The sequence below is a fragment of the Haliotis asinina genome, chromosome 15 (assembly GCF_037392515.1).
Source record: "Haliotis asinina isolate JCU_RB_2024 chromosome 15, JCU_Hal_asi_v2, whole genome shotgun sequence".
In the NCBI taxonomy this organism is placed as follows: Eukaryota; Metazoa; Mollusca; class Gastropoda; order Lepetellida; family Haliotidae; genus Haliotis; species Haliotis asinina.
The window spans coordinates 34626850-34651203 of record NC_090294.1 but is presented as its reverse complement, the minus strand read 5'-3'; the positions used below and the strand labels follow the sequence as shown (position 1 = coordinate 34651203).

General features: G+C 39.3%; 2 protein-coding genes across 4 annotated transcripts in view; both read left to right on the top strand.

Moving 5' to 3' along the window:
- The window catches only part of LOC137265657 (tetraspanin-33-like), a 31995-nt gene extending 16406 nt beyond the window's left edge, over nt 1-15589 (top strand). The window contains exons 2-7 of the mRNA XM_067801090.1: nt 3826-4026; nt 5679-5852; nt 6289-6426; nt 8424-8471; nt 8676-8792; nt 11077-15589. Of these exons, the coding sequence (XP_067657191.1) occupies nt 3826-4026; nt 5679-5852; nt 6289-6426; nt 8424-8471; nt 8676-8792; nt 11077-11154 (756 nt within the window). The 3' untranslated portion in view covers nt 11155-15589. The remainder of the gene's footprint in view (nt 1-3825; nt 4027-5678; nt 5853-6288; nt 6427-8423; nt 8472-8675; nt 8793-11076) is intronic.
- A 2726-nt stretch (nt 15590-18315) lies between these two features.
- On the top strand, nt 18316-23229 carry LOC137265231 (carbohydrate sulfotransferase 11-like). Of its 3 annotated transcripts, none has more exons than XM_067800582.1 (3): nt 18316-18559; nt 20132-20265; nt 21290-23229. In XM_067800582.1, exons 1-3 carry the CDS (start codon nt 18516-18518, stop codon nt 22462-22464), a joined length of 1353 nt encoding a protein of 450 aa, XP_067656683.1. In that variant the 5' UTR covers nt 18316-18515; the 3' UTR covers nt 22465-23229. The 3 variants fall into 3 exon arrangements, with proteins under 3 accessions (XP_067656683.1, XP_067656684.1, XP_067656685.1); XM_067800583.1 differs by lacking the exon at nt 18316-18559 and adding an exon at nt 19599-19704 and having other exon boundaries at nt 21290-22877; XM_067800584.1 differs by lacking the exon at nt 18316-18559 and adding an exon at nt 19605-19623 and having other exon boundaries at nt 21290-22877.
- The last annotated feature ends 1125 nt before the right edge of the window (nt 23230-24354 follow it).

Here is a 24354-nt window from a genome sequence, read left to right as displayed (position 1 = left end):
ATGTGACATTTGTCTGGTCCTTGGGCTTGGGTTACCTTGGTAGCCTACTGTGTGATATTTGTCTGGTCCATGTCTTGGGTTACCTTGGTAGCACACTATGTGACATTTGTCTGGTCCTTGGGCTTGGGTTACCTTGGTATCACACTATGTGACATTTGTCTGGTCCTTGGGCTTGGGTTACCTTGGTAGCACACTATGTGACATTTGTCTGGTCCATGTCTTGGGTTACCTTGGTAGCCTACTGTGTGATATTTGTCTGGTCCATGTCTTGGGTTACCTTGGTAGCACACTATGTGACATTTGTCTGGTCCTTGGGCTTGGGTTACCTTGGTAGCCTACTGTGTGACATTTGTCTGGTCCATGTCTTGGGTTACCTTGGAAGCACACTATGTGACATTTGTCTGGTCCTTGGGCTTGGGTTACCTTGGTAGCACACTATGTGACATTTGTCTGGTCCATGTCTCGGGTTACCTTGGTAGCCTACTGTGTGATATTTGTCTGGTCCTTGGGCTTGGGTTACCTTGGTAGCACACTATGTGACATTTGTCTGGTCCATGTCTTGGGTTACCGTGGTAGCCCGCTGTGTGACATTTGTCTGGTCTTTGGGCTCGGGTTACCTTGGTAGCACACTATGTGACATTTGTCTGGTCCTTGGGCTTGGGTTACCTTGGTAGCACACTATGTGACATTTGTCTGGTCCTTGGGCTTGGGTTACCTTGGTAGCACACTATGTGACATTTGTCTGGTCCATGGGCTTGGGTTACCTTGGTAGCACACTATGTGACATTTGTCTGGTCCATGTCTTGGGTTACCTTGGTAGCCTACTGTGTGATATTTGTCTGGTCCATGTCTTGGGTTACCTTGGTAGCACACTATGTGACATTTGTCTGGTCCATGTCTCGGGTTACCTTGGTAGCCTACTGTGTGATATTTGTCTGGTCCATGTCTTGGGTTACCTTGGTAGCACACTATGTGACATTTGTCTGGTCCATGTCTTGGGTTACCTTGGTAGCACACTATGTGACATTTGTCTGGTCCATGTCTTGGGTTACCTTGGTAGCACACTATGTGACATTTGTCTGGTCCTTGGGCTTGGGTTACCTTGGTAGCACACTATGTGATATTTGTCTGGTCCTTGGTCTCAGGTTGCGGACATTGTGTCAGGAATATTGTGTCCGTCCAGACACATAATTTCTCAGCATAGGAAAACTTGTTACTTTGTATACACAAGTTATGGTCTCATAGGCTTTAACAAACCTATAAAACACATGGACACAGTAGACAGTAGCTAAATTTAGCACTACTTAACCTCACATCCTACGTCTTACTTGTTAAGTCTTTCTCCATCATTACTTCGTACAGCAGCTGAAATCGGGAATCTTTAAAGTCTTGATTCTTTTGAGCACTAGCACATTTTGGGGTACATTAAACCTCCAAGATCATATATTTGATACTTCTTTGAGTCTGACTTTTGCACACTGTTCCACCTCAAGTATGATATTGATCATATGATATTTAATGTTTGCTTTCACGATGTTCTGTCTTCCGATGATGTCAGTTCCTGCTCCATTTTTATAAGCCTCAGCTTTCTGTGTGTCAGGCACTCTTCTTTCTCTGTTGGATTTACCTATGTAGAGGGGTGTTCGCACTGATTTCTTTTCCCCACCATGAAGTGAGCATATAGGACTAAACGTTGCAAGTGAAAAAGTAAATCAAAAAGTGGAAAGAAGTAGAAATGTGATGAAGTACATCCTGTTATTATATATATTTATTTTAAAAAAACATTGTAAACATGGTGTATCTGGACTTCGACTGTCCATGAAGATGATTTTGTTGCAGTAACATATGTTATATTTGGGTTTACACTTTCTAAGTAAAGTACGGATTCTAGTACTTTGTTGGGTTGAGTCCCATGCAGGATTTGAACCCACATCCTCAAATCCAGGCACATAATTGCCAGCACACAATGTCAGCTGCTTAACCGGTTCAGCCATTGCTGCTTAGTACATTACTGATATAGTGTAGGCCCAACTATAATGTATTGTAACATTTGACACTTACTAAATAGCATTGTGTATTTATGTGTTGAAATTTAGTAGAAAGAGTTTGAGTTGGCTCTGATTTTTAACATTACATTCTTCTCATAATCAAGTCTGTGTTGACAAATATCAACACTTTTGTTTCACTTGTCTTGATCTGTTACATGTTGTAATTAAGAAATGCAGGTCAGCATAATGAGATGATAGTTGATTATCAATAATTAGGTAAAACCAGTAAAAACAGTTCAACAAGCCATGGAGTAACTGGACCTGTGTTTGACATGCTTCTGATTGGTGCATGTGTTCATTCCCCAGTCACTGTAGTTGGCATGAGTTTCAGTATTCTGTAATCATGGCAGTGATCATGGACATTGAATGAATACAAGAACATTAGGTGATTGCTGGCACTGATACAGCTGAAGCAGATCATTGCACATGTAAGACTGCATTGATTTCTCTCTTACAGAAGTCAATACCGCAGTAAATGTCACACTGTCACTAGATGACGATTCATGGAGATACCTTTTGTCAACATTCAAAACTGATCATGATGAATACAAGAACCTATTGCCATGGTAACAGCCAAACTTTCTAACAACCACATAACGTCATATTGTCATAATATCATTCAAAATTATTTTACTGACTTTCACTGCTATATTTTAAACTATTTTGTAATCAAATCGTTTGCACACTCTGTTTAATCATAATTAAATATTTTTATGGCAAAACCAAACATAATTAAAACACAATTATCACTTGTTCATGACATATAATATACATCGCTGAATTTGAAACAACAAATAAACAAAATTATAAGCATGTAATCACGAATAAAAAGTGCAGTATTTTGTACTTGGGCTTGCTTCCCTCAAAGCGAAGCACCCAAGGGACCGAACCCAGTTAGTGCTGATGCTTGTGCACTCAAGTGTACACTTTACATGGTAAACTTTTCGAAGCCTTTTCATGGCTGGTTCATTTGCTGATATGCAGAAGGTTCATTGTGTGTGTATAGAGATGATCTGTTTTCTTTGGGTGCAGCACAGCTGAGCTGATGAAACCAACCACTTTTTCCACCAACACGGGGGGAAAATTAGAGAATTGTTTGAACTGCAGTTTCACTGATTTTTTTCATTGTGTTATTTTTCAACTTGTAAAGTTGAATTTGACTTTTTGACAGTGTCCTTCTGTTGTGTAAGTCCACACCAAAAGGTATCAGAATCGGCAAAGTTTTTTTGTGTGTTGCATGTGACCTTCAAAATGAAATAAAATGATATTTTTTTCACTCAGTATGGCGGTAAGATCAAGGTATTGTAAATTTCTTCTTTGGGTAATACAGTCTGATATACATGTTTCTGTATCAGAATCAGCCCTAGCCTACTGGCCTTCCAGCATGGGCAACACTGCTGCAGAGAGGTGTACATCAGGCCATACTACCAGAGGGAAGCATACAACTTATATTAGTGTCATCCTGATCAGTAATAGCTTAGAGAAAGACTTCAGTCAAAAGTATTAAAAACATCTAACACGCATAATGTTCAAAATGGGTATTAATTACAACTATATGGGGTAACAGAACTTTCTAGATAAATGTTGGCCTATGGTAATAAGGACTCATCTCTTCAGTCAGACATAAACTGTGTATACATTGTTTGATCAATTTCCATACAAAATTCATTGTTGTTACTCCGTGATAACTGTCTGAATGCCAGTGTGTGTATTCTAAGAATGATCTGGTGGTATTTCACTATGAAGTTTTGTGATGATTGTGTTTCTATACTTTCAGCTAATTGGCTGTCTGCTGGTTGCTGTGGGGACATATGCCTTTATTGAGAAAAACCGCTTTTCTCACGTAGACATCCAGAATGTGTATGACATCATCTTTGACCTGTCAATCATCTTCATCGTCGTGGGCATTATCATCTTCTTCCTGGGCTTCTCAGGATGTGTGGGCGCTCTCAGGGAAAACACATGCCTTCTCAAGTTTGTAAGTAGCAAGTCATTACAGCTTTGTTCCAAATATATACATGGGTTCAATTTCTTTTTCAAAAGTCACTTGCTACGGGGCAAGTGACTTAAAGAAAGTCACTTGGCCTGACTAATTTGCCACGTGCCCTGACTTTAAGACATGATCATGATGATGTAATTATGAAAGAATTAATCAACATGGTATACGATGTGAATATTTACTGGATTATTTATGAAGAAGTGATAAAAAGCCAAGAAAGAAAACTCTAGTGTATTATCATTGCGAAAGTACTTCATTGTGTTCTCGTATCATGTCAAATTTTAACAGTTACATTTTGAGCAGATATGAAATGAAATTCAAGTGTTTTTAGAAGTTCGAAACCGTGATCTGCAGAAATTATCTAGTAGTCCAGGGACAAGTAAGATACCATTAGTTGATTGCCCAAAATGAAAACTGACTTTTTCTTGGCGTTGGGCAATGTGAGTTTTGAAATCCTGATAAAGATGGATTTATGTAATGCCATTGTTTGTATACATATCCATGACAATGGTGCACAACCTAAATTTTGAACATCAATATCTATGAGTGTCATGCTTGGGTACCTGTTCTGTGGACACACATCTTGCCATATCTGCAGATAGCTGTTTGTGAATGAAAAACTGAATGCAACAACAGCCAGTTCACCTCATTTGCTGTTGATACAACAAATATAACATAAATGTCTAGTCTCAGTTCTGAAAGAAATATTCACACCAGACTCTCTACATTAGAAGAGGCTCTCTGCTTGCATCCGACTCATGAAGTTCCAGGGTAGAATAGATCATCAGCAACCCATGCTTGCCATAAAAGGCGACTGACTTTGACTTATCGTAAGAGGCAGCTAATGAGATCTGGTGGTCAGAAATGCTGACATGGTTGACATATCATAGGTTGTTGTTGATAACTGGATTGTCTGGTCCATACACAATTTTTTACAGACCACCACCATATAGCTGGAATATTGCTGAGTGTGGCATGAAACTTAACTCACACACTCACTCTGCTTGCATCCAGTACAGTGTGTTTGCTGACAAAGGTGGGCTTCAGCTGTCATTTAGCAGTAGCTGACACAAGTAGATTGAGTTGTGTCGTCTTGGAAGGGAGGATTATCATGGTGTTATTCCTGTACAGGTTCTATCTATCACATGTAAAGCACACTTCTCTCAACGTGGAAACTTGGTATCTGCTCACGAGTTCTTTATTCATGAATTAACGTTCCTTCCTTCAGTCATAAGCTTACATGTCAAGTCTTGGGCAGCACTGAGTTTATACCAGGGTCCCTTGAACTTCAACACAGCAGTCCCTGACTGTTCTTCATGTTTCTTGTTATTTGAATACTGTGCGTCTTTGGTGCTACCCATATGTCAATTTATTGTATGTCAATAAACATGATAAACTGTTGCATGAGGGGTGTGTTTCTTTTGAACGTGAGTATATACATGAATATTAGTATTATTACATCTATAGACATGATGAGCTCAGATGCATTCTCCAACATCAACAACAATGTAACAAGCTTGTTCACTTGTTCTTTAAGAGCATAGATCATCAGCCTACTGAGGGTAGTGATTAAATGCCAGGTTGTAAGTGCTCCCAAGACTTTTATGTACAAGTGATTGTATCTGTTTCAGTTCTACATAATCATCATCATCATCTTCCTGCTGGAGGTGGCCGGGGCTGTGCTGGCATTTGTGTTTCGAGACAAGGCCAAAGATTTTGTCATCAATGTTCTTCAGCAAAACCTCATCACGCGATATGAGGACGACCCAGATGCACAGAACTTTATTGATTTTGTACAGGAAAATGTAAGTCATTATGTAAGCAATACTGAGTTTGTGTTGGTACTTAATGGTTGTAATATCATCAAGTGACATCCCCTAATTGAATCAGGTTTATGCTGTCATCTGTATGCATACCACTCATGTTCCATACAAGTAACATTTCCTTCATTTTCCTATAGGTAATCAGTCAGGAGAGATTTACTGCTGTAGCATGAAAGATCAATGTGTCCTTTGTCTTCTCCAGTGTATTCTACATACTTGTTATTAATGTACATTATTTGAAGAAGAATTGAAAAAGATTCAATAGTTTTTCTGTAGTATACGAATAAAGAAAATATTCCAGGGTAATTAGCCAAATCCAGTCAATTAGTGTGAGCCAGTGTTACAGCTACATATACGTCACTGATGTATAGATCAAACCTACATGTCGCTGTCAGTGTGTTTTACTTGTGTCTGTCAGGTAAGATGTTGTGGTGTCACAAGTAATGGGTACAAGGACTGGAACTCCAATCCTTACTACAACTGCACGGAACTCAACAAAAGTAGACTGCGGTGCTTTGTACCACACTCCTGCTGCATCAACCAGAATTCCATCTCAGTGAGTCCTTTGACTTCTCCCAATCCTTCTTCCTCACCTGTACCCCATAATCTTACTTCTATTTTTCCTACTCCTCCCTTTGCTGTTTCTCCCACTACTCCTCCTACTCAAACGTAATGTTTCTTGTCCTACTTACCTCTTCTTTCTCCTGTTACTGATTTCTCCTGTTACTGGTGCTCCTTACCTCTTCTCCTCCATTTCTTCTTCTTTCTACTATTATGTTTCAGTTCCACTTCTTCTTCTTACTTTAGCTCCTAAACCTGCACCTGCCTCTCTCCATCCTCTACTTCTGCTCCTAATCCTGAATCTCCTTCCTCCTACTACTACATTTTAACACCACTTCTTCCTATTCTCAGCTCTGCTCCAACTCCTGCATCTTCCTCTCTACACCCTCTGCCTCCCCTCCTAACACTGCATCTCTCTCCCCAGCTCCAACTTCTGCTCCAACTCCTGCGTCTGCCTCTCTACACCCTCTACTTCCCCTCCTAACACTACATCTCCCTCTCCCCTGTCACCTTAGCCTCAATTTCTGCTCCAACTCCTCCAGCTCATCCAACTTCTCCTACCCCTATATTTTCTACTTCTTCTCCTACAGATGTAAACTGGACATATTTAACATTCTGACAAATACAGTCATCCCTTGCCATAACGTGGGTCTTGGGGTCCACGGATGAACCCCGGCGTTATTAGACATCAGCGTTAGAGTATCTATTACATAATGTGGAACAAAGGCCGAGTTAGATCGTATATTCCAAGAACATAACAAAACTGCTGTTTCGTGAATTGGGTCCAGTAAAAATATATCGTATTGTTGAAGGTGAAAATAAACAAACTTTGAAAATGAAAATATATATATGTAAGGAAAACTTTGCAATCAAAAATCACTACCTGTTATCAAAAATGTATATTCACATGAATAAACGTCTTTGTTGTTATTCAACTAAGCCGCAAATAGCGATCAGCTGTGCACAGATGTTTTGGTCCAATGTATCGGTGATTCAGGTGAAAACTATCTGATAATATTACATCAAAGAACTTCTATTCCATTATCAGAATATTTTACATATTAAGCTGTTATTGTCACAGATTATTTTACATTACTGTCTGGCTAGCATATAATGCGAGTTTTCTGCGAACGTATTTAACATAACAATGAACACAGGCCGTTACCTGTCTTGATACAATTTACGTAGGAGACAGTTTGGCAAGTCATGCTGACTTTCTGCAATACTTCTAACTTTGATTGTAAAAAAACATAAGTTTGCCCATTTAATTGTTAAAACTGACTTCAATGAGTCCATAACGCGGGTCTTGGAGTCCATGGATTACGAGACTGTAATCTGTTGGTGACTGCTAAGAATAATGTGAAATTGGTGCTATCGGGGTAGGCGCGAAAAACAGACCCTAACAAATGGGGTAAGCGGAGGTTGTATGCGTATGGAATGAGGTAATGCTCTCACTGTGTTTCTGTTGGTTCTGTCAACAGTTTTAATAAATAAAATTGGGATTGAATTTAATCAAATAAAATGTGGTTTCTGACACCATACATCCTGGGATGACTGTGTCTTAACGCGCTAAAGCGCGTTGTGTTGCATCACAGCAAACATTGTAAGTACTTGTCGTAACTCGACTGATAGCATGTCTTGTCTTTCATAAGCTACTGCTATGATGTTGGTACGATTATTATTGAGAAAACACTGCATGTTTTAAGCATGTGAAACACAATGGATATGTACGATAAACACTGTCAGTTGCCATCCACACTGAATTTCACTAGTTTATGTAAGTTATAAGAGCGCAGCAGCAGATTTGTTGATGAGCTATTTCGATTTCGTGAAGGGGTGTGATCGCAGTACAACCTTTTTATGGGAGCCACGGATTACCCCGCGGTTTAACTGAATCATAGGTATCGCGAAGCGTGTTATTGCGAGGGATGACTGTAATGTTTTGTTTCAAGCTGTTTCATGTTTATGTATTACGGTTGAATACTTTTACAGGATGGGGTGCCAAATATTCTCTGTGGAGCTGATGCCCTTAAGGAGTCTGTAAGTATGCCAAGGAATATGGTTTCTTCAAATACCCAACAGAATTATTGTCCAATGTTCAGAGTTATCTCCCTTGCATTGTAGTTTTTCTTTGGTCATGGGAATTGATTCTATGACATTTTGGATTACTTCTATATACTGTACTTATAAATTGACACCTGTGTGACTGTCATCATCCTCATGCTGCTTTGTTTCTGACTGCAGGCAACTAAGGCTGGTCAGTCTGTGTTCACCATGGGCTGTGTTGATGCAATGATCAAGCTGGCTGAGGACAACCTGCCTCTTCTTGGGGGTATCATCATAGCGGTCACAGTGCCACAGGTACAAGCTCAGAATTGTTCACACGTTGTTGCAGGGATACATCTTCAATTTTGTCTACACATACACTTACATTGTCATTGTCACATGTACATACTCAATATTGTCAACACATTGTCACAGGTACATACGCAACATTGTCACAGGTACGTCATTGTTATGCAGTGTCACAGGTGCTGAATATTGTTAACACATTATAACTTGTTCACTGGTCCAAAGGGGAGCATGGGTTGATGTACCATTGATGTTTGTTTACTGAAGAGCTCAGGGAACAAAAACAAAAATCAAGGGTACATCAACCCATGAGCCCCAGGGGACCAATGAACAACGTATTTATCTTACTGAGCACCTCAGTGTTAATTTTGAACTGCTTGAAGCATGGGTGTCAGATTTTACACTTCAGCCAACCTATGTGAATCAAATGATTTGAATCCTGCATCTTGCCGTTTTTCCTGCAAGTGTTTTATTGTGTAATTACCATGGTTTAATTCTCCTTCTTAACATTCACATGGACTACATTTGAACATTTTTCAAAATACAGTATGGTTCAAAATTATTGAGAATAGCTAAAGCATTTCATATTATTAAACGAGAACAAATCAGATAAAATTGAATGTATTGTGAAAGTGAACTGACCTTTTCATGTTGTGTAGGTAACAATTTAATATTTTATCAAGTCTCCTTGAGCTTCACGGCACAGTCTAAGACGGGTAGGCATACTTCCTATCAGAGAGGTTAGTGTCTCGTGGGTTATGCTGTCCCAGTATCGGACCACTTCTCTCTTCATGTCTTCAATTTTTGTCAACCCCTTTTGATTCACACATTCCTTCATCATCCCCCAAATATTCTCAATGGGATTTAAGTCAGGACTATATGCAGGAAATGGTAATGCAGTCACATTTTTCTCCTGAAACCACTGCTTGGCATGTTTTGCGGTGTGTTTAGGATCATTATCTTGCTGCAAAATCCAGTCATTTCCATAAAACACATGTGCACTTGGAAGGAGAAAATTATCTAATATGTTAGTGTAGCGTTGACTTGTCAGATTTCCCTCAAACACACACAGCGGGGTCGTTCCTAATAAGGATATCCCTCCCCATACATGAAACTTTGGGCTGTATTTAGGTCGTCGATACAACGGTGCTGACGCAGACTTTGTCCATATTTTCACATTATTGGGATATACCCATATTGAGCTTTCATCAGTAAAAATCACATTTTCCCAGTCAAAGTTTTCATGTGCCAAACACCACTCAACACGCCTGTCTTTATGTTCTTGTTTCATGAGAGGAGAAGGAATTCCAGTCTTTTTCTCCCATCCAAGATCAATCAAATTTCTTCTAACTGTAGATTTTGATACAACTGTTGATCCCCTTTCTATCATTTCATACCTGATGTTGGAGATGCTTGCCCTTTGCTTTTTAGACGCTAAAATTCCCAGCCGGACGCGATCTGAGAAGTCCAATTTTCTGGGTCTCCCTGCTCCTTTCTGGTGCCCAAAATCCTTTCCCTCTTTAAAATTCTTCCTAATCCTATACACAGTAGAAAGAGGAGTTCCTGTTCTCTCTGCCAATGTATTTACATCATCAATTCCTTGATTACACAACTCAAAAATCAACCTTCTTTTATCTTCAGCAGACATTGTTGACAGTGCTGAGGAAAATGACGTCTGCTACAAATTCAGGGGAGGTAACTCTAATTGTACTATACTCAGTAGGCCAAGATGAGTTACCTCCCTTATACCATTACTTAGTTTTAAGTATCAGTGAATCAGTTGAGGTGTTAGGATAGCTCAAAGTAAGAAGAAAAATTCTCAATAATTATGAACCAGACTATATATTTATTGGAATGCCAGGCAACACTTTTCATAGCCATCGCCAGATATGGCGGACAACACAGGAAAAACGGATTTAGGTTATGTCCCTTCTATCGACTTGCATTTACACAACATCAGTAGTTTCCATACATCATGCATGATTCAATGTTATTCGAGATAAATAAGTACTACCACAAAGTACCGAATGAATTGCCATTGGCAGCGGAGAACATAGAAAATAATAGAAGAGCGCTTAGCCAATCAGAAATTGAAATTAATGTGTGAGGTAAGATAATGTACCATATACATGCTGATTATTGTCAATGCATTGTTACAGTATCACAAGCTTACCACTGTCAACATTTTCACAAACACTGCACAACTGAACACCAAAGAATGATGTTTATAATATTAAAGTTCTAATGTTACCTCAGAAGTGATCATCAGGAGATATATGTGGTTTTGTTGCAGTTAATTGCTATCTGTTTGTCCCGGATGTTGGAGGGCCAGATCTTGGACCAGCTAGCAAGATGGCGTCAGCAGAGATGATAGGGAGGAGGGTTATGGCTGCCTTATGTACAAACACATATCTAACATTCCACAGTGGCCAGCACTGCCAACCACTCTACAGGCTCATACCTGCAAGGGGGCAGCTTACTAACAGATTGTCCTTTAGAATTTGAGAAGGAACGTTACAGGTTCTCTGACATAAGCTTGATATTGTGTCCTTAATCAATTTTTGTTGATGAGGATATTGAAGCAAGATGGTCAAGTTAACTCAATATTCCTGTTTACATTTGGATTTTGTTCTGCGTTGCTGACACTTGTATTTGAAGGACGTGACAGTAGACATAACACCAATTCCAAGTTTGTGATAATAGTTACCATGCACTTTAAAATTGTCAAATAACAGATATATTAATAGTTCTAATTATTATTTTGTTGTCAAGCATAATTTTGTGTATGAAAATATGTGATTTGTGAGTCTGAGATGGATGTCATGTAGGATTTTGTATATAATTTCGAAATGGTGCAATGTTCTATTTCTGGTATGCTACTGAAGTGCACTGTATAGACATAGATATAGTGGTATATAGGTTGCTATGACAACAGCAGGCATTCAGTCCCAGCAGTGAAAAAAGCTTCAGTCAGTACCATGTAAATTGTTAATATTGTAGAGGAGTATGGTATATCAGTAAACATTCCCTGGACATTAAGCAATTTTACCTTGATTTGTTCACAACAGTTCCTGTCTGACTTGTTATAACTGTGTACATATGTATTGTTTTAAAGTCATAATCTAGAGTTCAGGAATTGTATATACTTGGTCTGTTAACAAATACTGCAGCTGGCGTTTGTGGTGTTTATTTAGCACATATGTATATCTGCATACTTGAATTGGACTTTACAAGAAGGGACCATTCAGTGAGCAGGACAAAGCTTGTGGAAGGGAGACAACTCTACAAATAGTGCAATTATTTTTGTCACCATTTAGTATGATTGAGCTATTAACACGATACTTAAACAGTTAATAATAAGTGTCATAAACACAGAATTTGCATATATTCTGGTGTGGCTTTTTGAAAAACATCAATGACTTTTGAAAGGTAATCATTTGTGATTTCTCTCCCATCTGCTTTTGTATTTTATTCATCACCACAATTCTGTATGTAGACATCCACGAGGCAATACATGATGAAGGCCACAGCCTCCACATTCAAAGAGTTTTGTAGAATGTTGAATACATATACTCTGTTTGGAAACTGTCATTATTGTATAACTGTGTGACAGGAGAAGGTGCAGATAACCTTGTCTGCCACACAGAGCAGTCACTGTATTGGTCAGGCCACAACACAAAGGGGTTCATACAAGTCAGGTCGTTTATGGGACATGAAACAAGAAGAAAGCTCTCTTGCAGGAAGCCATAGTGTCTTACTACCAACATGGAGGATAAAAAGTTTGAATTCTTTATAGCACTTTAGTCGCCAGCTTGCTGGCATTTCATTTTTTAAATACTCGTCAGTTTATTAGAGATTAGCACTTTTGCTTGAGACAGCCTTTTTCTGTCTTGCCATCAATTGCTTGCCCTTATATTTGTGCCTGTTGACACCACTTTCTATTTGTGTCTTTGTGGACATGGCATGTCCATGGTGCTTCTATATCCAACATAATCATAGCAGACAAAGGTATTAAGATTATTTGCTTAACTATGCAATGTTTATCATTCCAGTGATTACTTTAACAGCACTACCATTTTCACCAGGAGAATCTCATTTGTATTGGCTCCTCTGACTAGAAGTCAAGTGAGCTTGTGTGAACACCATTTTTTGTTGATCAGAAACACCTAAAACTTCTCCAATGATGATGCACCAGTTATTCAAGAGATCTGAATCCACATATCAATTATGCTGCCTTGACAACCCTTTTATAAACCCTATTTATGGCTCTTACTCTGACATTTTTGTTTTGTCAAAATGGATTAAAGTAATCTTCTAATTGTGTACTTAACTGTGGTTTTTTTTTCAAAACTGTTTTGTGATATTTCCACTGTACATGTACCTTGAATGGACCTTTTCTCTTCCCCCATACCAAAAAAGCGAGACTTTCAAATTACTCGCCAGCCATATGAAAATGTTCTATATGTAGTTACATGTTAATCAGTTGTGGAACTTGACTCAACTTTTCACCTTTCTTGCATTTTGGCTAACCTCACAATTTCCATGCAGTGAAAAACTCTTCTTTTCTTCACAAATGAAACTCGTGTTTGTCCTGTATGTAAGATGTTCGAATCTCATTTTCAACATGATGCGTTTGGTAGCAGTGTTGAACAAACTACTCATTGCTGTTGTACACACTTTGTTCTCTAAACTGTAATGAAATTAGAAAAATGGTTTAGTGGAAAATGCATTTTTGTGTATTACTGGATTTCTTGTGTCAATACTATTTTTTTCTTTGTGTCATTTTTCACTGTTTAACTTCATTTCACTTCTGCCCACAAACAATCCTCTTATAGCCACTGTGCTGCCATTGTCAAGAAAGTTGGTTGACTTAATGATGAGATTCAAAACATATGTTCCATTTTTTGTAGCCATTCATTGTGACTGTACTTTGAACAACTTCTTACATTACTTAACATGTGTTTCTGAGTTCTTTCCCAGGGTATTCAACAATGAGGAATCTCAACTTTGGTATGTTTCCCATTATGAGGATAGCATATGTTTTCAGATCATCAAGTTTTCATATCCAATTTTAGAAGTCAATATTCAGTAAGAAAACATTTAAATATGCACGTTTTGTGAGTGTATTTTTTGTCACAGTTTTAGACTATTGACTGCATATCCCATTGAATGCAGTGACACGATATTTGCATTCTGTTTTTCACATATATTTGAAATATTTAGTAGCCTTTATGGAATTTAAAATTTAAGGTTTGAGAAATGCAGAAAATGAACAGGATGAGTTTCTGTTGCTGGTTTGCTTCTTAAGCTTACAGTGTTGAAGACAAGAGAGGCTTAATGTGTCAGCATGCTGTGAGCCATAGATAGGTCACTGACAACCACAAGTAGGAGGAAACAGTTGTTTTTATCTCTTGTTACTCTGTTAGTTATGATGTGTATACAGTATTATTTCACTCTGCACTGTTATCAGTGTTTAATATGTTGGTATTTTGGGTGTCTCTAGGTACTTGTGTCAGAGGAGGATTGAAGCACAGTTGGATTGAGAACATGTCTTACACTGTATGGATCCATGTATAAAGGGCAAGCACCAGTAACAGTGCTTCTCCTGGTGCATGGAAAGGGGCTACCACAGGGCAGGTATTGGTGTACCCTGCTGGGCTTGGCTAACACTTTGCTTTCTCCCATCTGTTGACTTATGTACAGGTTGTAACACACACAGCTTGTAGTAAACAAAACCACCATAAAGTCAATTAATTTGATATTTACTAGCAAATATGTATGAAAAAAAGTTCATAACCAAACAATATAACATCTCTGCATAATGACCAAATTAGCCTAGTCTGCTAGCATGTGTTTTCTAAGTGAATGCAGACATGATGTACACTCAGTGCAACATGTTACACTCTGTTTACACATTGTAACTGCATGTTTGTTAAGATGTAGTGTAACATGTGAGTCACTCCTTACCTCACCCCAGCAGCTCTACACTAGCTGCCATGGCAACCACCCCTACTTGCTGTGTTTAATGTATTCTGTGTCCAGGGCGCTATAAGACGTTGGTCATGGCTCATCTCTAACAGATCAGTATTGGCTGTGTTGTGTGTGTAACAAATGTAACAAAACAGGGATATGAGAAAGATAATGATATTTCACAAAGATTCAGTCGTTACACTGGAGATTTACATGATCTACTTAAAAAGGTCTGCAATCACTGAGTGATCTTACGCCCTTTTCCTTAGCTGGGTAATATTTTTGAGTGTGTGTACGTGCGTACGTGAAATATGTCAAATATTGACATGAATGTTTCTTCTCTTTAACATTCCAGTAGGTAGGAGTTTCTATCTTGTTTTTGTGATATTACCTGACTCAGTGTTAAGTAGTGGAAGAATTGGCTCACTTGTAATGACCACTCTGGTCAGGTGCAGATTTTACTCTCATATTCGTCTATGCTACTTAGATTTTTGTGAGTGTCCTGTCAAGTGTATTCCTCTTCTTCTATAGAAGCCCATGGCACTAAGCTTTGTATACTGTAAATCTGTATCAGCCTATCGAGTGTTCTACTACTGTGTTCTAGTTACTGGCTGTTCTGGGGGAGTACTGCAACTTGATGATCCAACCCATGGTGTATTATACAGATTATGCAACAGGAACCTGTGTACAATTTATGATGTTTTTATTGTATTGCTCAGATTTGTATATAATTGAATTTTAATGATTATGATATACATTATTTTTCTATTTGACAAATCTGTATGATCATGTAATATTATAATGTTTGACAATAAACAGTAATCATCTGCATCATGTGACTGAGCTGGTTTTGGTTTATACTGCTGCATGTGTATGCGTGTATTTAATAGAATAACCAATGAGCCTTGGCTCAGTTGATCATTGTACTCAGATGTGATCAGGTAATCAGCCCAATCTGGACACTATCCTGTGCAGCATTGTTTATTGAGCAATATATGTCATTGACCACCTGGACTGCAGGGTTCTTTGCCTGATAAGGATCTTGGTAAAAGGTCCATTCTTGACCTATAATTGTTGGAAGCAATGTAAAACAAGTCACAAGTCATGTGAGACAGACCTTATCAACCAATTCATAAAACAATAAGCTCTTTGTGAGAGATGAATTTTGCACTGGTTTGACATTATCCCTGTGATATCACAACATGTTCGTGTGAGATGTGAGCAAGGTTCCGAAACATGCACATCGAAGTTGGGGGATGGTTTACCCTGATTAGTGTGCATGTCATTTGCCAAATTGTTTGGCACGGTTTTTCTGGAAACAAACACGAAACAGCAGGTGGAATGTGACCCAAACACAGGGCCGGTATTGTTAAGTGGAGGACCGCAGACCTCAGCAGAGATGGAGAGGGGAAGGGGTTCAGAACTGAGATCATCAAAACCATCAGCTACCACAACAAAAGAAACTTGAAAAATACATAAACGCATTATCATCAACCAACTTGCTGCAGCATTTCGACTACAGCTAACATATGATGACTTGGATATCATAGCTTTTAGATTTACACATAGTCTCTGAATATATAACTTTTTACAGTTTCTATCAAAAACAGTTTCTATGAAATTGAAACGGAGCTCAAGTGAAAATAGAGATTATGACCATGAGGTTTTCTAGACTTATTTTATTGAGGGCTTATACATAGAAGGAATACCCAAGCAGAAGTGAAAATAATGTTGGCCGATGATTGAAACCAATGTACACAGATTTCTGCACGCTGGTCAGAAGTTAAAATCTAGTAGAGGGAACATCGGACGTCTAGGAAGAAGATGCGTTTATCATATGGCAAGGTGATTGTTGCTGTCTTGCTGCATAAGTTAACACATCCTGCTTGTGGGCTGCCTTCTGAAAGGTCATATTATTAATCACCTGCTTAAGCATCCGTGTAAAAAAATAGGGCTTAACCTGATTAAAGGCAATGTGTCCATACTAAACATACTACTGCCCTCTCCCAAGCGCCGCCCCCTACACCCCCAAAATAAAGTAAAATAAAAATGTTCTTTGTGTGTTATATTAGGTTTGGTACATACAGATTCTAACAAACACTGGGAGAGTACCCAGGTTTGTTGCTGGCCAACAACTTCGTGGCCATAGCCCAGCCGTCTCTAGATATCTTTGGTTACCGATCTTGAGATATTTTAATGTGTCTGTTGATGTGGAAGACATTGATCTGCTGAATTACAGCTGTGGAATAGCCGTACCGTCACTTGTAGCTGCTATTGATAAAGTGTGTAATGTTGACAGCTGGTGACAATTGTTTTCATGCACATTGGTAACCCCTAGATTTGTTTTATATGTCTACCAGTGATGCTAAAGAAGTTACACGTTTTGCCAACCTCGGTTTGGGAGTATTGTAGTTGGGAGACCCGGATGGAACTGATGCAAAGCGGAGATGACACTGAAGGACATAGACTGTGACTAGTACTGTAAGTATTGTCATTGTATGATACTACTTCACACACAGGGGCTTGTAACGCTGAAAACTGTCATCAAGGTATACATTGTCCCTAATGGGGTATTACTATTTTAAAGAAGGACCCTTTGGTATCACACATAGTTGAACACGATATCTCCATTGGTAAGCTCACTGAAATGCGCCAAAACAAACGCGGATCTCTCTCTCTCTCTCTCTCTCACTCTCTCTCTCTCTGTGTGTGTGCGCGCGCGTGAGAGAGAGAGAGAAAGAAAAAGAAAACACCAGCTCCTTGCAGTCATCAGTGCTCGACGCGGCCATGGAAGGGGGGATTGCACAAATCCTCGGAAGTTTCGGGGATTCTTTGCCATTCCTCCTACAACGTGCAGACAAGTTTTGCACGAGTTTGAAGACGATGACGATTCATCGTTAAACCAGCAGGGAAATTCTTCGAAGACCAGACACCTGTCCTGCAGTGTCCGTTGCTATGGCAAATCAGTGATTTGGGTGACACACCCGGATGAATCGTCCCTGAGCAGGCATGGTCTCTCTTAGTCTTCCACATCTGGGACTTCTAGGGTGGAATCGAAACGGGTAGTGTGAGACTAGTGCTCCCCTATTTCCAATATTTAATGTGTCTTTAATTTCGTAACTTTCGTACTGAAATGATGAATTTGGTTTGGCCCTTTGTAGTCGATGTCACTACTCATACTACCGACATATTGCACACGCGGAAAAGTTGGGTTTTTTTTCTTTTTAATCTTTTATGACAAACGTTTACCAACACAGTTTGGAATGCGGTCGCACTATACATAACGACCACGGCATGATTAACGGGATTCAAACATAGGAATGGTCTTAATGACGATTTCTCAGCGTCAGAATGTATCGTATTGTGCGTTTCTTTTTCCCCCAGAGTGTACAGTGTCTCCAAAACGTAAGCTTTACTGAGTCGTTCATGAAGGACAGAATCCCCCTGCACCGTCCCTACACCACCCTCTTGCTCCTCCAGCTGTGTCAGTGTCGGATTTCCTTGATCGTGGATCACTGTGAATCTGACATCTCATCTGAAATAAAAATCAATTTGTGACTCGACAGAGAACAAGATGTAACCACAGAATCCAACACAGGTCCTGCATTGTCCAGGATATGCTGACGAGTTCTTGACATACATAAGTGCAGCTTACCTCACTGAGCGGCGCATGTGCTGCTCAAAAGAGTCAGCCATCTGACACAATTTACAGTGATCCCATCAGAAACAGCTTAACATGATCCGTGTTGATTAGAGGTGGAAATGAGTATCGCGCAGCCGGACTTGTCAACTAATTCTGAAAACGTGTAAGTATTGCTATGATTGACTCCATATACTGAATAGTGAACCCTGGACCAGGCAAACCCATGATTTATTTAAGGAATCCCAACCACCCACCCCACCCCCACCCCACCCCCCACACACTACAATGCTACTTATCCACAAAGATACCTACCTAAAGCATACAGACTATAAACTAAAATATGTATACGAATAGTTCAATACATGCATGCTATGGTCTAAAGATATGTATACAAATGTATACATGTATGTACAGTTCGTTCGATTCAACACATACAAGCTATGGACAAAATATATGTATACAATTAGTTCAATACATGCATTCTTTGGGCTAAATATATGTATACAAATACTTCAATATATGCATGCTATGGGCTAAATATATGCATGTACAGTTGATTCGATTCAACACATGCACACCATGGACAAAATATATGTATACAAATACTTCAATATATGCATGCAATGGATTAATGACAAGGATGCAGATCATACAATCGCGCATGCTATGAATTTAATATGAATACGCAGTACTCAGCTCATGTGTGGGTTAGGTGTACCTCCCAAATGAATCAATTCATGCAACATATGGGTTTACTGAATTATCATACGGGGGTTGGGTTTCATGTATCAATGGTACATGTTTAGTCATATGGAACTGTAGGTTCAATGCATCAGACACAGAAATGAGCTGTGAATGGATGGGATGATGTTTGATCTTTTAGTCCCGTATACCAGAATGCAAAACAAAAGGACATAAAACATCAAGAAATATATTGCCATGCCACTCTTTCACAGTTTTATTTGATTGGGGTTCGTAATTGATAATCCGATGTGCATATTTCTGTACTGTTACAAGACGCATACACTAAAGCATTAGTACTGGCAGCAACGCCACTGAAAACTACGTGAGTTGACAACGTGGAAGCACCTAACTATATCCATAACAGTAACAATAACTCCCGACATGAACACATGCCAGGAAGACGTGGGGCTCAGGTACAATCAATTCCTGCAGCGAGGGACATCGCGGAATAGAACGGTGATTCAGCTTCAGCAACACATGCAGGTAGGTAAGGTGTGTTCACACACCTGTAGGCATCTAAACGCGATCATATGCACCACGGTATCTTAGCACCACGATGTGCAGGTAGGTGTAATGTGTCAACGCACCTCTAGTTGCCTTAACTCCTCGATGTGCAGATAGGTTCAATGTGTAAACACACCTGATGTCATCTCAAAACCATCATGTGCAGGTAGGTGTCATGTATAAACACACCTGTAGTCATCTTAACACAAATATTCAGGTAGGTTTCATATGTAAGCACACCTGTAGTCATCTTAAATCCACGATGTGCAGGTGTTTATGTTTATGTGTTAACACACCTGTAGTCATCTCGAAAACACGATGTACAGGTAGGTGCAATGTGTAAACATACCTGTAGTCATCTCGAAAACACGATATACGGGTAGATTTAATGTGTAAACACACCTGTAGTCGTCTCAACACCACGATGATTCATGCATCAAAGATATTGAAAACCTATCATTGTTTCTGGCGACCACTTATGTTGCAGAGCCAGTGTAGACGGGATGGTGAAGCTGTGGTCTGTATGGAGGATGCCAAGGTTATGTCGTCTCCATCGATACACTCTCCTGACCGGAACTGTTCTAGTAACCCTGGTTCTCACGAACATCTGTATTTCTGACGGTATGGCCTAACGCTGAGGCACATTGTCATTTTTCTAGTGCTAAACCAGTGTCGTCTCTCACCATCATATTGTCATCTTGAGTCAATCCAAAGTTACACAAAAATATGGCAGGTGTTATTTTCTTATGTGAAGTTATCGTTGTATTTTTAATTTGACATTGTGCCCTTACAATGACCTGCGCTGTAAGGCAGCACTCAAACAATACTTCTATTATTGTCCATAATATAATTTGTCTCAACATTTAAACAAGACATTTCTCATTATACACACCTATTGATTGCAGAAATTGACATTTCAAACATTGAAGGCTGTCATGTCATTGGATGGGCGTGGTGGTGTTATAGTGACAGGTATTATCCAGACTGATGATTCACTAAACCCCTATGATAAATCTTTTTCTTTAAAACTTCATTTATCCTGAATACCAGAACCTAAACTATTTTTGCTCTGATTGTCTGATATGTTCAGCATTTGGAGCCCCGTCAATTTTTTTGCACACCAATCTAGGGTAACGTGTGCGCGTGTGCTGAATGGCAATACCTCCTGGGCAGTAATGTTACACGGTCAGATCCAAATATTTATTCTATATGTCTGCCTGTGGTATTTCCTCACTACTGCGCAATCAGCTAAAGCATACAACATTATGTTAGGGTTGTTATCAAGCGGGAAGAGCAGGGAGAAATGATTTACTTGGTCTATTGTTTAACACCGCAGTCAGCGATATTCCAGCTATAAGGCGGCGGTCTGTTTATAAGCGAGTCTGGACCAGACAATCCAGTGATCAACAGCACAAGCACCTATCTACGCAACTGATATGATGACATGTGTAAACGAAGTCAGCGAGCCTGACCACCCGACAAAGGCGAGACTAAAGCATTCGGGGATTGTTTCGTTTTCCGAACCGTAATATAACTGAGATGTTTTTGAGACCACAAATGCAACACAAGGAACTCACTTACTACTTTGTTTCACGGGGTTTCTTGATCACTGCTCTTCTTTTAACGTAATGTTTGTTTCTTACAGTCATGGATGCACGAAAAGACGGGTCAGTTCATAGAAACGAATGGGTTCCACACGACTGGACCGCACAGCATCACAACGCAAAGCATGGGCGATATGATCCGACTACAGCAGAGATACAGAAGCGCGTGAAACACCTCCAGAACAGATGCAGACGGATGGAAGGAAATGATGGGGTGCTGCGGAGGGTATATGTGAGTGAAGGAGCGAATCTGGCTTATTGTCCTGTAGCTAAAATAGGCACGACTTTCTGGAAGAGAGTGATTCTGTATTTGAACAATGACACGGGCTCAAACCAAGTCCACAGTCCTTTTGAAATACCTCGATCGTTTGTTCATTATGGGAATACAACAAACACAACGGTATTAAAGAGGTGGCAAATCAACGAAGCTATTCTCAACAAGTACACTCGCATAATGTTTACAAGGGACCCATATGCACGACTCTGGTCAGCTTATCTAGACAAATTGTATCTGCCAGATTTCTGGAAGAGACACGCGGGTAGCATCATTAAAACACGACAAAATATTACCGAGGATGCTTTGAAATGCCATCATGATGTCACGTTTCGGGAGTTTCTGGAAAAAGTTGTTTCGGGTTCCAAAATACGTAAAAATGAGCACTGGCAACCAGTCAAGTATAGATGCGATCCGTGTCAGTTCAAGCCAAACATAGTGGGTAAGATGGAGACATTCAGCGATGATGCCAGGTATGTTTTAGAGGCAGTTGGTCGTCAGTGGATGATGGAATCGTTTGACTACGATGCATATGTACAGGAGGAACTCACTACTCTCATCGACTATAATTTTCAGTTGAGGCTGGGAAGGTTTAATCACCCGTGTTTAAATAAGACCGAACTCGTTAGACGACTATGGACTGTGTTCCAATGGAATGGCTTCCTTCCGATGTCAACAGACGCTACATCAGTTATTGAACAGCTGACAAAATTGCCCACTATCACCAGAAAGGTGTTTACAGCTTTTGTGCTAGACATATATTTCTCGGCATCTAAAACTGAGAGGAGGAGCTGGAAGGGTCAGAGACAACAAGCACTGACTGCTGCCTACAGACACATTCCCATTTCCGTGTTGAAATCTGTCATGGACCTGTTTAAGGAGGATTTTGAAGACTTTGGATATAGTAATATACCTCCTGGGTTTGAGCGGGCTGCCTTGTAGTAGGATGTGTTATCTCCTGAAACATTCTATGGCTTTCTTAGTGACGAGGTCATTCCAAGTCAGGTTCCGAGACGATGTAAACGCGCGTGTCAGCCGCTGATGATGAACAATGTGCACCTTGAACTATAGGGTATTGTTACCTTGAGGTCGGCTTCTAAAGAATCACTATTTCATTTTGATTTGTGTATGGCAACAGCTTGGGGATCTTTGAATTAGAACTAGAATTAGGATTAGAATTATGTCAACTGTTACAAGTTAAAACAGTGACTGTAATATTCATACCGGACTCAGTGATCAGGTCTGTTTGTTCCAATAAGGACGTTTCGTTTCCTAATTTATTATGGCACAAATATTTCATGTTACATTTCTGTAATTGCTGTATTTATAATGATGTAAATCAGTAACTTCAGATATATGATGCGTTATTTTTATTATGCATATTTTCATGCTACACGTAGACAGGACTAGGTGGTACCCTGCCCTGGTTGTAGTATTAGTTAAAACATGTCACCGGCAAAATGCAGTAGTCGTGACAGATAGCAATGTATTGGGGATAGCATGACTTTATTATTTATCTTTAAACACTCAGAAAATAGAACACAAAAGTTGAAAATCCTTCAGTTTCTCATTGATGTTCCAATTTTTCGAGGGTATATTTATTTGCTTCCTTATATTCTCTATAATATGTTATTGACAGCTGGCATCCATTTTGATGAAATATCGTTAGCACTGTCCTTCATTATAAACGTTTTTCATTCATGTTTAAGGTTATTCAGACTTGCTTAATTTCCAAAATAAGCCCTACTAACCACACCTGTAAGACCTTACATCAACGAACTGCATGGTTGCAACAGTTGGCTGATTTATATACGAGTACAACTCGTTCATTGCTATATTAAACCGATGTGTACCTCTTGCACACACTTGGATATTTATTGATCATGATAAAACCTGTCAGTGTCTAGAACAACATTCAGCCAGCCACTCTGCCTTAGTTAGCGTATTGTTGATATTTTCTGTTTTCGTTATTCTCCTAAATCATCCACAGTGGAACGTGGAGATAGGACAATTATTTTAACGACGAGGAACAAAAGTCACCTTCTGAGCATCTTCTAAATATGCATTTGACGTTTTTCTTTACTCACCAACTAGATTTTTGTTAGTGTAAACCTCAATCGGCTACTACAGTACCTAAGGTAATAGCATGTTTCCGTCTTGTACTAAATACCTTCACTCACAAATATGGTACTTATTACTCACATTACCCGTTTCAATCTTTGTACTAAACACTCACAAATATCATACTCATTACCCATATTACCCGTTTCCATCGTGGACTAAACACTTAACACTCACAAATATGGTTCTCGCTACCCATATTACCTGTTTCCATCTGGTACTCATTACCCATATTACCTGTTTCCATCTTGTACTAAACACTCACAAATATCTTTCCCATTACCCACATTAGCTGTTTCGATCTAACACTTAACACTCAGAAATATCGTACCCTTTACCCATATTACCTGTTTAAATCTTGTACGTAACACTCACAAATATCAAACTCATTACCCATATTACCTGTTTCCATCTTGAACTAAACACTCAGAAATATCTTACTTATTACCCATATTACCTGTTTCCGTCTCGTAATAAACACTCACAAATATGGTTCTTGCTACCCACATTACCTCTTTCCATCTTGAACTAAGCACTAAACACAAATATCGTACTCATTACCCATATTACCTGTCTCCATCTTGTACTGAACACTCACAAATATGGTACCTATTACCCATATTACCCGTTTCCATCTTGTACTAAACACTCACAAATATCTTACCCATTACCTATATTACCCGTTTCCATCTTGTACCAAACACTCAGAAA